The sequence below is a fragment of the Helicoverpa zea genome, chromosome 9 (assembly GCF_022581195.2).
Source record: "Helicoverpa zea isolate HzStark_Cry1AcR chromosome 9, ilHelZeax1.1, whole genome shotgun sequence".
NCBI classification, from domain to species: Eukaryota; Metazoa; Arthropoda; class Insecta; order Lepidoptera; family Noctuidae; genus Helicoverpa; species Helicoverpa zea.
Genome location: NC_061460.1, coordinates 921,735 through 935,315, shown reverse-complemented (window position 1 = coordinate 935,315; position 13,581 = coordinate 921,735). Strand labels below are relative to the sequence as shown.

General features: G+C 35.3%; 2 protein-coding genes across 3 annotated transcripts in view; both read right to left on the bottom strand.

Annotated features, from left to right (window-relative positions):
• Positions 1-2,737, bottom strand: part of LOC124633188 (solute carrier family 23 member 2) — a 33,426-nt gene extending 30,689 nt beyond the window's left edge. Inside the window, exons 1-2 of one of the 2 annotated variants that reach the window (XM_047168337.1) lie at positions 2,317-2,737; positions 1,593-1,659 (exon numbers count right to left, since the gene is read on the bottom strand). In XM_047168337.1, the coding sequence (XP_047024293.1) occupies positions 1,593-1,652 (60 nt within the window). In that variant the 5' untranslated portion in view covers positions 1,653-1,659; positions 2,317-2,737. Of the gene's footprint in view, positions 1-166; positions 270-1,592; positions 1,660-2,316 lie in introns of those variants that run through there. The other variant, XM_047168339.1, reaches the window with a different exon arrangement.
• Positions 2,738-3,195: 458 nt separating this feature from the next.
• On the bottom strand, positions 3,196-7,687 carry LOC124633189. The gene is made up of 6 exons (XM_047168341.1): positions 7,530-7,687; positions 7,122-7,261; positions 6,801-6,892; positions 6,146-6,519; positions 5,790-5,842; positions 3,196-5,668 (listed from the first exon to the last, which is right to left on the bottom strand). Exons 2-6 carry the CDS (start codon positions 7,243-7,245, stop codon positions 5,574-5,576), a joined length of 738 nt encoding a protein of 245 aa, XP_047024297.1. The 5' UTR covers positions 7,246-7,261; positions 7,530-7,687; the 3' UTR covers positions 3,196-5,573.
• Between the last annotated feature and the right edge of the window lie 5,894 nt (positions 7,688-13,581).

Genomic DNA, 13,581 nt, shown 5'->3' with positions numbered 1-13,581 from the left:
TCTCGCGGGTAAAATACACAGAGTGCATTTTTATGCAATGAAATATGACGTATGAGAACTGACCAGTCAGAATTGCAAACAACGCATGTTTATGAATAGGTACCTAACTACTCAAACAACTATTATATACTTAGGTATTTGTATTCTTTCGAATGCAGTTTCTTACCTGAACTTTCATTGAATATTAATAAGGCGAGATAAATTTTAACTTCACTGATATTCGAAACTAGCATATGTTTTTCGTTGGTATTATATAGATACTATAATTAACTTTCCGTTCATTTATCTTGGAAAAGTTAATTGATACAGGAATCAGAAACTTTAATAACAAGAAAAATACACTTGAAAATATCTTCAATCACCTCTTTCAAATACACCAATGCAAGCAACTATCATGGTTTGTAAACAAATGTTATACAACTTCTTCAATAAATTGGCACCATTATCGTCGCTACCCATGTATTAATAGAATGCATATTATTAGCTTCGGTCTATAGCAACAAAACAATACCAACTAATGTTTTAAGATCATCTCAGCATAGGAGCTCATAAGGCTAGTCAGGAAGTCTAACAACCAAGACTCATCGGGTTTTCCGGGTAACCGGGTTGAGCTCAGACAGGATAACCGTCCGGGTTAAGGCCTAAGTTCACCTAAGTCCTAAAACATAAAAATCCATTGTTCTTAAAACAACTGCTTACTTTGATATCTAAACGTGAAATTTTATAGTAAACAGTTGCAGTTTTTTTAAGAAAAAATGACGTTATGTCGTCTAAACGTTGTCGCTCATCCACGGACCGACCGCATCCAACGTTGCTTAACTTTGCGATCCATCGTTCCGCGCGGCTTTGACTTAGCCACGAGCACCAACACAGTTGGGAAAGCACTAGGTAGACGAAGCGAAAAACAATGTCGTTGCCATAGAAACAAAAGTATTCGCGATGCACAACGGAATATTTTGAAGAGGTGCTCATGTTATATCTAGCTAACTATGGAAAAAGGATTATATCTAGGTACTCGAGTACCTTCTAATATGTACCTACTGTCTACCATTAGCCTCTGCTTTCTGTCTACTTTAGATTAGGTAATTGTAGGCTTCTTAAGAAATTCACGTGCCTTATGAATTATTATCGCTAATCTTCTTAATGCTAGCTCTTATATGCACACTAGGCAATCCTAATCATAGTTCAGATAAGATAGCGCATTATATTCTTCCTGATTCGTTAAAAGAGGCTGCAAGTACCTACGAGTGCTGAGCATGAAGTTTTGGGTTCGATTTCCAAAATTCTATACATTGTTATGACTTACGGAAAAGTCCTAGAGTATGTAGTACCTCTATATACGTATGTACTAAGAAGGTGTACCTCATTAAAAATTAGGTACCGATATTTTCTAAAGGTAACAAAAACAGTAAATAAATTATGAGCGTTGTAACAATTATTATTAAAACTAGTAGGTACCAACTACTAGAATACCTATTAAAATTTATGAACACAATAAGATCTAACAAAATCGTGATTGAATAATATATTACCAGTAGATGGCAAAGCAGCTTAATGGAGAATTAATATATCTATTTAGATAAATAACTCACCATATGAATAACTCCTTCCAGTCCGATGGGGATGTTTGTTATATCAATTGAGTGCACCATTTTGAAGCTAAAAATAACAAAATGAAACAAAAAGCTGAAAATACTACAATTATATTATTTATTTTGTATATCTATGTTGTACATAACTCACAGGACGGTAACTAGTCTAGAATAAACAATGTGCCATTCGTGACAAAAAATTAAATATACCTAGGTACCCACCTACCTAACTACTTCCTCAAAAAATCATTTAAAATTAAATGCATGTCCCCCATTAGATATTTTAAATTTTGTTAGGTACCCTTGGTGTGGTAGGTATTTAATTTAATAAATATTAGATGTTTTGGAAACGAAAATAGTAACTTTACCTACTGATGTCAATTATTATAGCTTAATTGAAATTAAATAGAAAAAACTCGCGCACTAAGGGTTATGTAGCATTATTTATAAAACGGACATAAAAAATCACGTTTGTTGTATGGGAGTCCCCCAAAATATTTATTATATTCTAGTTTTCAGTATTTTTTTTTTGTTATAGCGGCAACAAAAATACATCATCTGTGAAAATTTCAACCCCCTAACTATCACGGTTCATGAGATACAGCCTGGTGACAGACGGACGGACAGAGGAGCGAAAACAATAGGGTGCCGTTTTACCCTTTGGGTACGGGACCCTAAAAATTAAGAAGCATAAACAAAATTTTAGTTTTGAAACTTCCATTACCTATTTAATTACTTATGCTATTTATTAATTTTTTTCACAAAATCTTAAACTTCACTAGGAAACTCCACACACAGCCTATTCTTTGTGTCGATTTAATTTTTGTCATCACAGTATAATTTAGATAACGCAGAAACGAGCGTCAATCGACCGTTTAAGAAGCAAACTGATTTTATGGTTCTTAAGTGACAATTAAATGAGTACATATTCATACACACAGTCTTACAAAAAGGAGTATATTGATCAAGAGTCATTAGCAATGGTCCGCGAATATCGTGTCTGTGATATTATGCTGATACTGACTGATATTTGTTTGTCAACTATCAATATACAAGTCATTTGTAGGTGGGAGTTCAGTATCTTAGCGGCGAGTTTTATTTTTAATTTAAGGGTGTTTAGATCTCACAAACTCAACATACCTAATCCTTAAATAAAACACCATATTTAAATTTGGCTCTTTTTTAATTAATTCGTGATAAAACAAAATATCACATTAAATTATCATATTGATTTCTGACACTTACCTACGCGAATATTAGACTGTTAAACAAAACAAACAGATAAAATCCGTAAAAGTAGTTTTATTTAAATTCATCACAGCTTGGATGACTAAAATATTGGACAAAATAAATCCAGTAGGTAACCAAAGTAATACTAAGTTCATAAACTATGAGAACAAACGTCCAATATACTGTCTTAACTTACTTAAGACCCTTTTTTATCAGCCTTTGACTTATCACCTAGGTACCCTATATACCTATTGCTAGCAGTTTTCACGCGGTTTCAACCCCGGCCCGTGGGAATCCTTCGCTTGCTCGGTCATCAAAATTGAGCCCGCGGTTAAAAAGCAACTTTGCAGCTTGTATAACAAATAAAAAAAAATCCATTTTATAATATCTATTAGTATACATACATAGAATTCTCTTAATGCATATAATTTTACAGTAACTTTCTTAAAATCTTACTAAACATAACGATAGGCTATAATAACTTGCAGCAGCATACAATACATCATCATCTCAGCCATAGGACGTCCACTGCTGAACATAGGCCTCCCCCTTAGATCTCCACAGATACCTGTTGGAGGCGACCTGCATCCAGCGTCTTCCGACGACCTTTATAAGGTCGTCTGTCCGCCTTGTTGGTGGACGTCCTACGCTGCGCTTGCTAGTCAATACATACAATACATACTTCGTCGATAATGTACGAATTTAACTAGTGTGAGTTTTTAGAGTTATTCGTCATCTCGAAACACTAAACTCACCACGAATGTGTCTAGTTGGTGAAACTCAGTGAACTTATGATTTCTTAGTAGATACTTGTAGAATGAAATTCAAAGTAGGTACCTTTCTTACTAACTAATATTTAGAAATTAATATACCTTCTCTTATATATAAAAATGAATTGCTGTTTGTTAGTCTGACTAAAACTCGAGAATGGCTGGACAGAGAAGGAGAGGTCCAGGGAAGGTTTAAACGATACGAATCAGCTAGTTCTAAATAAAAATGCTATGGAGGAGTTTGGAATAATTTTTTCGCATTTCAAATGTTTGCAAAACGGAAATGCAATGATAAAATCTAAGTTTCACTAACTGGACACGAATTAAAACTTGACGTGGCGAGTTGACGACATGATAAATGTACAAATCTTGAATTTCACCAACTGGACACATTCGTGGTGAGTTTTGTGTGTCGAGATGACGGATAACCCAGTTTTTCAAGTTAACTCTCTATCTAACTTTCTGTTTATTAAATAAAACTGTCATCGGCATTTTGGACGTAATATAAACGCGATGAGAAACCGAAAGAAAGAGAAGCTGAATGAGAAACTTAACTGGCATAACTCACGCTAGGCACTCTGGTAATGGATATGCGGTCTTATATCAAACCAGTACCGTACAGATAAATACGACTTAATAAACTACGTTACTGGAGTGTTTTACAAATATTCAGTAATAAATATAGTCGATCTATTATCGCCAATGTCTTCATTAAAATATAATCTAAAATCAGTTAACAACTTTGGCATGTACCTACTAAGGACCTTTAACGTTGGTTTTCCTCTAGTTCAGGGCTGTCCAACTAGATGGGACTCAGAGCCAATCAAAAATTCCTGTTGGGGGCCCGCAAATATTTATAAAAATAAAATCCTATATCAATATTTCATTAGCAACTTTTTCCCGAGTTGTCGAATAGGTACCTCAAAACTCAAAGCTCGAAATATTTATTTGCATGTTAAGGTTGTACAGTTCTTAGATACAGGTTTAGGTTCACCTAATCAGTGATGTGAATTCTAGTTGATCAAATCTAGTGTCTAGTTTTTTTTTTTTGCTTTTCAGTGACAAGCATAGTTATCACTATCCTCATTAGTGGAAAGGTCTCATCAATACGAATAATATAAGCCGAAACACGAGGTAGTTTACATATTCAGTTGTCGAGTTCCCTCGACCTTCTCTCGTCTCCATCATCAGGTCAGCTCCAAACATTCACTGTTGCAAAGATCTCTTCAATGCAAATAATATAAGGCCAAACTAGAGGTAGTTTACATATTCAGATGGCGAGTTCCTTCGACCTTCTCTCGCCTCCATTATCAGGTCAGCTCCAAACCTTCACTGTTGCATGGTGTCATTAGTAAACCGCATTGTCAAGTTTTTAAACTATGCATGCCTACGATTTTCGAAAGTTGCCCTCGATTTCTCAGGGTTTCCATCAGCAGATCCCACCTGGGAGGTATACCATATCAAGCAAAAAAATAATTTTGCAAATCAGTCCAGGCGTCTTCGAGTAATCGTTGAACACACATAAAAAGAAGATCCCGACGAATTGAGAACCTCCTCCTTTTTGGGAAGTCGGTTAAAAAAAGAAAATAGCGCGCATATGAGTATCAAATTAAAAAGAAGCACCATTAAAGTTTGTTCATTTAAAAACTCAGTTTAAAAATAAAACGAGGTTAAAAATCGATCTAAAAACTACTAAAAAAAGTACTTAATTAGTTGAATCATTCTTATCAAGATTGTCACAAATGGAGAAAGAGAAAGAAGAAAAGAAAGAGAAAGAAAATAATTTCAAATCACTTTGCCGCTCCAGAGGATAAAAACTGCTTTTGCACTGAGATATTGAAGTGCAAAACTATTCTTTCCGAGATGGTGGGATGAAATATAATTAGCTCATTAATATACTTAAACTAAGAAGATATAAAAGATTCTGCGGGCCGCAACAATTCAAGCCGGGCCATGGTTTGGACAGCCCTGTTCTATTTAATCAGAAATGGTAGCCATGCTTGTGTGCAACCGTGCACACAATGCAGTCGTCACAGATTTCATGTCGATGTCGATACAATTTCACTGCATCTAGAGCTGAAAATAAATATGTTTTTTTGTAATTATTTGCAGATATATGGCATGGAAAGTATTTAGTTAGAAAAGAGCAAATTAATATTCGAAAAAATTCAAAAATGCTTATTTTTGAGAAAATTACCATCTACATCTGCATTACAATCTGCCGGAGAAACTAACTGCATTGAACGTTTTCTGAAATCAAAAACATTCAAATAACACATATTCATACTCTGCACAGGGATAAAAATCAATAAATATAATTCTGCAACTTGTTTATAGAATACTAGTCGTTTTCCCGCGGTTTCGCCCGTGTCCCGTGGGAACTGCTGCCCGTACCGGAATAAAATGTAGCCTATGTTACTAGCAGATAATGTAGTTTTCTAATAGTGAAAGAAGTTTGAAAATCCGTCAGTAGTTTTTGAGTTCCATTACAAAGAAACAAACAAAGTTTTCCTCTTTACAATATAAGTACCTATAGAAATATCATGAACTTACTTCCTCTCCTCAATTTCTTTCATCTGTCTTTCCGCTTTTGACCAAATATCAACAATTCCTTTGTCTTCAACAATTTCTTTTTTCTCCTCATATTTTCTTTGGCACTCTCTTGCATATGGACTTGGGGAATATCGTTTCTCTGTACTGACTATCGGAGGTGGTGACTTTATATCAGTTTTCACTTCAGCCCGGCTTGCAGCCTTTCTTATAAACATTGTGGGTATTACCCCAGTAGAAAACGGCTGCTTATCAAGTTGTTCAGCTTCCTTAGCCGCCAAGATAGATGTGAGAGCTACATTCCGGTTAATTTTTTTTTTAACAAGCTGTTCTGGTTCTACTGCGTCACTTTCATGGCTTTCTGATGGTTTGTTTACCTGTAATTGTTGTTTAAAGAAGTTAAAGAAAAAACAGTTTTCAAAAAGTATGGAGAACAATACTGGTAGATTATATGTACAAAACAATTGTTCTGGACAGTAAATAAACCCATATTTATTTTAAAATAAAATGGAGTGTTTGTTGGACCACCTACACATACCTACTATGGAAGTGGTGTATTGGGGGCAGTCTTTGTAAATGTTGCTGTTCAAAAAATTCTGTTTTGTAGTAAAGTTTGGATATAAATGATTTTGAGTAAGTAGTTAGGGAGTTCACTTACCATGTTCAGCATTAATTGAATTAAAGAATAATCCGGAGCAGTGGAGCCTCCAATTGTGTCAGCCGAGTCATAATGTGAATGTTGATCACCTTCTGTGGAATCACAAGGTTTTCTCATTCAATCATGATGATAATCACTGTTACAAATTTGCAGTTTCCCCTGTAAGACATTTAGCTTACTTAACTAGCACAACTTAAGAAAATACAAAAACCAGCCTGAAACATGTGGTCACTTTTCTAAGATTACCACAATGGAAGTCAGTCCAACTACAGAATTATTTTATGTAGGTACATGGGGCAGATCATTTTGTCATACACCTACCTTCCTGAACATAGTAAGCCGGAGGGCATTCAGCACCAAATGTCTCCAATGATGCTGGCACCACACACCCCTGTGCCACTGACAAGTCTTGCATTATATCCTCTAGATTCGTCCAGTCACTCATTGTCAGGTGCTATTGGCTGGAACATTAATTTCAACAAGTTGATCTCAAATTTAAGTTAGAGCTGTCGAATTAAAAAAAAATTAAGTAAATGACTTTAATATAATATCGTAAGGGGCGTAAGAGCATAAGCCGATATAAGGCAACCTGAATAAATTGGTTCCTTCCTAGACCAGGTAGTTAGTAAACTGATAATTTGCAGTGGCCTTACTTACCCGCTTTTATATTTTATTTTTCTAGGATAACAAAACCTACAGATAAAAGTAAAACCTCAAGTAAATACTTACATTTCGAAAGATAATTTTATTAATCTGATAAACCGAATAATATTTACTTGTTAGGTATAATATGTGGTTTATGCTATATAGTAAACCTACTTTACTTTTTTATCACACACAATAACAAGTTTTTGTTGCAATTTGTCATCATTTGCAAAGCTGTCATCTGTCACTCAGTCAGTGATGTGCATAGTGATGTGATAACACCATGGAAGTAATAAGTACTACGTACAACAGGAATGAGCTCTCTCTGTGCATCTTGCAGCCAAAATAAAGAAAATAAAACCTTATGCTAAGGTCGCAAGAGTCATGTTGCGCGCAAAATAAAAATGAAGCCGAGTGAGAGGGCAACCACTGAACGCTGTGTCCCGTTCTAACAGTGACTTAGAGTTGCCAGAGTTAAATTTTTTCCTTGTTGGTAGACAAATTACTTTAAAAGTAATTAAAACAATTTTTTTCAAAATGTTTCTAAATATAAATAATAACTTATTACCGACATATTAAATCAGTATTCATCATCATCATCATCATCATCAGCCTATCGCAGTCCACTGCTGGACATAGGCCTCTCCAAGTGCACGCCACTGAGATCGATTTTCGGCTTCTCGCATCCAGCTCCTGCCAGCCGTCTTGCGCAAATCAGTATTATTTGTTGCAATGTGTAAAGCCTTATTAACGCTAAAGTTTTGCAATTGGCGTGTAGGTATTCTTTTATTTGTATGAAATAAGGACACCTGACCTGACAACCCCACATGAAATCGCTGGCTCGGACGTTAATGGTGGAGTGTTTTTTGATTTCGTGATATTTTCGACGAATTTTGGTTAAAATGGGAAGAATTTGTATCGTGGAGGCTTGCGGAAGCGAGTATTATCCTGATTGTGGTTTATCTTTTCACAGGTAAAAGTTTTAAGCATAATTTATTAGTGAAGAATTAGGGTGACCATGCATGACTATCCAATCCTAGTTCAAGAAGAAATATCTAACCTATGCATTTTTTATTCCTTTCTCTATTAAAATAACTTTGTTTCAATTTCAGATTTCCTAAAGATCCTAACGTTAGGGGAAAATGGATGAATATTATACCCATGAGTTCTACCCGAAAACTGACTGATGCATCTGTTGTATGTAGCAAACATTTTAAAGCTCAAGATTTTGTTGCTTGTTTATCGCGACCAGTATTAAAATGTGATGCAGTGCCCTCCGTTTTTTTGCTGGTAAGTAATTTTGTAGGATTTTATAATCTGATTGTAGGTAAATAGGTGCCCTAATGTGAGAATTCGGTGTTCGTTCGTCCGTGTGCCTTTATGTTATTATAATAACATGTCATTTAGGCCTTTAAAATAGGTAAGGGGGCTATTGGGCCCCATTCGAACTGGGACTAGGGCCCAGTAGCTTGATACTTGGTTCTCTAATCATTTCTTCATTTTGAGACTTAATTTAGTCGTTCCTTTTTAGTCCGAATTACTCAGTCAGTTGCTCTTTTCAAATTATTTGGGGAGTCTTTTGAATTTGGCCTTAAGATTTTTATGTTACTTACAAGTTTAATCAATAAATATTTATGAAGTGTAGCCTATTTTAAATATATAGCTATTTTTTTTTTAATTATTATTCCAAATGGCAACGTCATCACTTCTGATTTCATGCATTACATTCAAAAGATGAGCCAATTGTTTAGTGTACAACGTTACCTACCTCAGTATTCATCGTGATCATAGAAATGAGTATAAGTTATCTGACCTGATGATTTCTTTTACAGCCAGCAACAAAGAAGATAGGAGTATTAAGTGATATTCAGATACCCTGTAGTAGCAAATCTGACGAGCTTGTTCTAGAAGCTCCGTCCAAGATACCTCGTATGCAGGAATTTATAGACGTAACGACAGCGCATCGGCCTGAGAAATCTGATCAAGTTCAACCTATGGGCAACTTGTTATTGAAAGATGTCAGTGTCCAAACTGAAAAAAAAGGTCTGCAGAGCGAACTGCTAAAGCAAAAAATGAGAATTTTGAGGCAAAAATTACGTAGACGTGATTTTAAAATCCAAAATATACTGGATGTTATAAAAAGAAAATGTAATAATTTCGATGAAGTACAATCTGTGTTAAAAAATAATTTTATAGATATAAATAAACATATTAACACGGACAAGAATAATAAAGGCATAAGATATAGTGATGAAATGAAACAATTCGCTCTCTCTTTGTACTACTACTCTGCAAAAGCTTATATATTTTTAAGGAATCATATTGCCTTACCTCATCCAGCAACTCTCCGAAAAATGTTGGCCACCAACGAATGCAATGTTGGTTTCGTGAGTGAAGTATTTGAATTCATAAAATGTGCTGTTAATAATGATGGATCGCTTCGGAATGTAGCGCTAATATTTGATGCGATGGCAATTCGCTCACAAATTACATATGACAAGAACAGTGACAAGCACTGGGGTTATGTAGACTTAGGAGGCATTGCATCCGCTGACGCAGAAGTACTAGCTACCGAAGTCTTGGTTTTCCAAATAGTTTCTTTGTCAGGACGATTTAAAAGCCCTATAGGGTATTTCTTTATTAATAAAATCAGTGCGAATGTGCAAGCGCAATTGATTTTGACGGCCGTGCGCTTATTAAGTGATGTAAATGTTATAGTCAGATCACTCACATGTGATGGGACAGCAACAAATATCTCAACATATGAATGTTTGGGCTGTAACTTTAAATTGCCTGAAATGTGCACCTTTTTTAAACACCCCTTACGGGATATTAAAATTTATTGTCTTTTCGATCCTCCACACATGTTAAAATTATCAAGGAATGTATTTGCTGAAACAGAACTAGCTTCTGATAATGGTCCAGTAAAATTCGAATACGTAAAAGAATTGCACAAAATTCAAGAAGAAGAGGGATTACGTCTGGCGAATAAACTGTGTGGTGCACACGTAAATTTTTTTAATAAAAAAATGAGCGTCAAGTTAGCCGCTCAGATGCTCAGTAATTCAGTGGCGGATGCCATAGATTTTATGAGAAAAAGTGGCAATTCCATATTTGCTGGTAGTGAAGCCACAGTCGAGTACATTAGGATATTGGATAGAATATTTGACCTCATGAACTGTAAAAATCCATTTGGAAAAGGGTTTAAATCGCCTCTACGAATTGAAAACAAAGATGTTTGGATAAATGTTTTAAAAGAAACAAAAGCGTATTTGCTATCATTAAAAGTAAATGGTAAAAATATTTTGGAGCATCGACGTAAGACGCCAGTACTGGGATTTATTGTGAATATTACTAGTTTCGAAAATTTGGCTATGGATTTATTACAGTCTGATGAGTTCAAATATTTCTTAACCTATACATGTTCCCAGGACCATCTAGAGATGTTCTTTTCTTGCGTGAGAGCTCGCGGTGGAGCAAATGATAACCCCAGTGCAATGCAATTTAGATATATTTTGCGAAAGTTATTGTTCAAAAATAGTATTAAGCCCAGCATAAATGCTAATTGCATCACTGATGATTATGAATTGACTCCTGTACTAGAATTTAGAAACACAAAGAGGGCTGTTGTGGAGGAATGTAATAGAGAGCAGTCGACATCAATAGATGATTTGTTGGATCTCGTAGATAACGCTTGTGTTTCAGATTTTAAACTGAACATTATTTATTATATTGCTGGATATATCGTGAATGGGATGATTGATAAAATTTCTTGTTCAAATTGTCGTGTGCTGTTATTGAATAACAAGACCATAGATCATAACTACTGTGTTGACATATCACAATTTTCTGCATTTACTGCTTTCATTGATAGGGGAAAACTTAAGCATGTTTCCAGATTTGTATTTGAAATTCTGAAGTATACTGAAAAACTGTTCATTACATTATCAAATCAATCATTAAAAGACGTACACAAAAATAAAATTATCATGTATGTTGTCCAAGAATTTTATAGCAAACTACATACATTGTTAGATCCACCACATCCTCCTCAATCTATATTTGAAGATCCACATGATATTCAATTGGTGAAGGCGTTAGCGAATTCATATCTCAATTTACGTTTAACTCATAATGCAAAATTTGAATCAATAAAACATATAAGTAATAAGCTGGGGTTGCGGCAGAAACTTCACAAAACTGTTTTATTTAGCAATGTTTGATTTAGAATTAAACTTAAATGTAAACTTAACTGTTTTTTTCTTACCTAATACCCTTAAATATACCGCAATAGGTAGCTTATCGTAATTTTATCTCAGTCCAGCTACATGTCGTGTCCTACAAGACCCATTAGGTAAGTACCAAAGAGAAAGTAAACACTACTTCTATGAAACGGGACTCCTTGGAACAAAAACGTACTGATATGATATCCCACATCGCATACAGTTTTTAAAGATCTCCATTAAAACGATGCCACACACCATACGTTTTTAAAACACAAAAATTACTACGAAGTTGCGGTGGACTGGTAAGTGTAGCTACCTATATGACGCGAGTGTGAAAAGCAAGCAAAAACAGGAAATGTATAATGCCGCTAAGGGCAAGTTATGTTTTTTTAACTGATTTTTTATCGAAAATGCTAACCTGACGTCAGCAGATCATTGCTTCAGATGGATTTTAATCGAAGCAATGATCTGCTGACGTCAGGTCACAAATCATTTTTTATAATTATTGTCCTTAAATCATAATAAAATATTGTCACCAGTGACAGAAAGGGATAGGAGGTACAGTTACTGCGTTCTCTTTCGGCTTCAATTTTCCGACAACAGCTCATTCCTGTTGTACGTAGTACTTATTACTTCCATGGATAACACACAATATAACAGACGTGGAAATAAAATCATCCTTATTTAAAAAAGAGGTTTTATTCAAAATCCAAAATTGTCTTAATGTTTTTAGTAGTAGTTTAAGTATTATTGGATATTTTTATTAAATAAAAAAGTCTGAAATTATCCATCACTTTCACACGACTTTTTTATTTATTATGTTATTCACTGTTTTAAAACAGCGCTTACATATGACGCAAACCTTACTAACACTAAGAGAAGGAAAGATATTGTCTGTACTTCTCACTCTGCTTCAAAGTTTGTGTTTACAAACCGATTTTTCGCATTTTGGGTCCATATTTGTTTAATAAAATAAACAAAGAACACCTATATGCCAAAGCAAAACTGCGAACGTTGCAGTATTTACTTCATCATCATCATGTCAGCCATAGGACGTCCACAGCTGAACATAGGCCTTAGATCTCCACAGATACCTGTTGGATGCGACCTGCATCCAGCGTCTTCCGGCGACCTTTACTTACAATCACTTAATTAAGTACAACGAAACCGAGTATCTTAAGGTAACATACTGCGTAAGTTAAAACTTCAATACCAATCTGTGTTGTCTGTTGTCTCACATAGCTTAATCTCATAGTTACCCTATTAGAAAGGGACAGACGGCCTCCATACTAACTGTTTCACTCGGCTCGTTTTTTGGGTATAAGTGCGCAGTCCTGTTTACTATATTATGTCTATGGTCATAGCCGACCACTTCGGTCGTAAAATTGTATTGGTTTATTCTTTATATGCTGCAGTGCGTTGTAATAACGACTTAAAGCAATTCGCGTAAAGTTGAACTCGCAATAACGTATGCTTGTACCTTATAGAAAGAGATAAGAATTAGTGTTCGGGAACACTTTCGAGCGTAACTTTATTCGAGACTGCAACTTGGGTTTTTGCTTTTTGCTTGGATCCCATGGAATCACTCCCACTTCAAAATTCTTGATAATTAACCCCCGCTGCCCAAGGCTCGCTTCACGCGTGGACCATGGGACTGTCACTGACTAGCTTGCCATGCAAGATACTCTACAGTCTACACTATAATAAAAAAAGAGGAACCATTTGTTTTGTTTGTTTGAATCTAATAGGCTCCGGAACTACTAAACCGATTTCAATCATTCTCTCACTGTTAGAAAGCCCACTGTCTGCGCTGTTTTTGGACTATTTTTTATCCGGGTAAGGGAAGAAGTTTCGCTTTGACGCGGATGCAACAGCGGGAAATAACATCAAGCAGGAAATAAAAACAAACG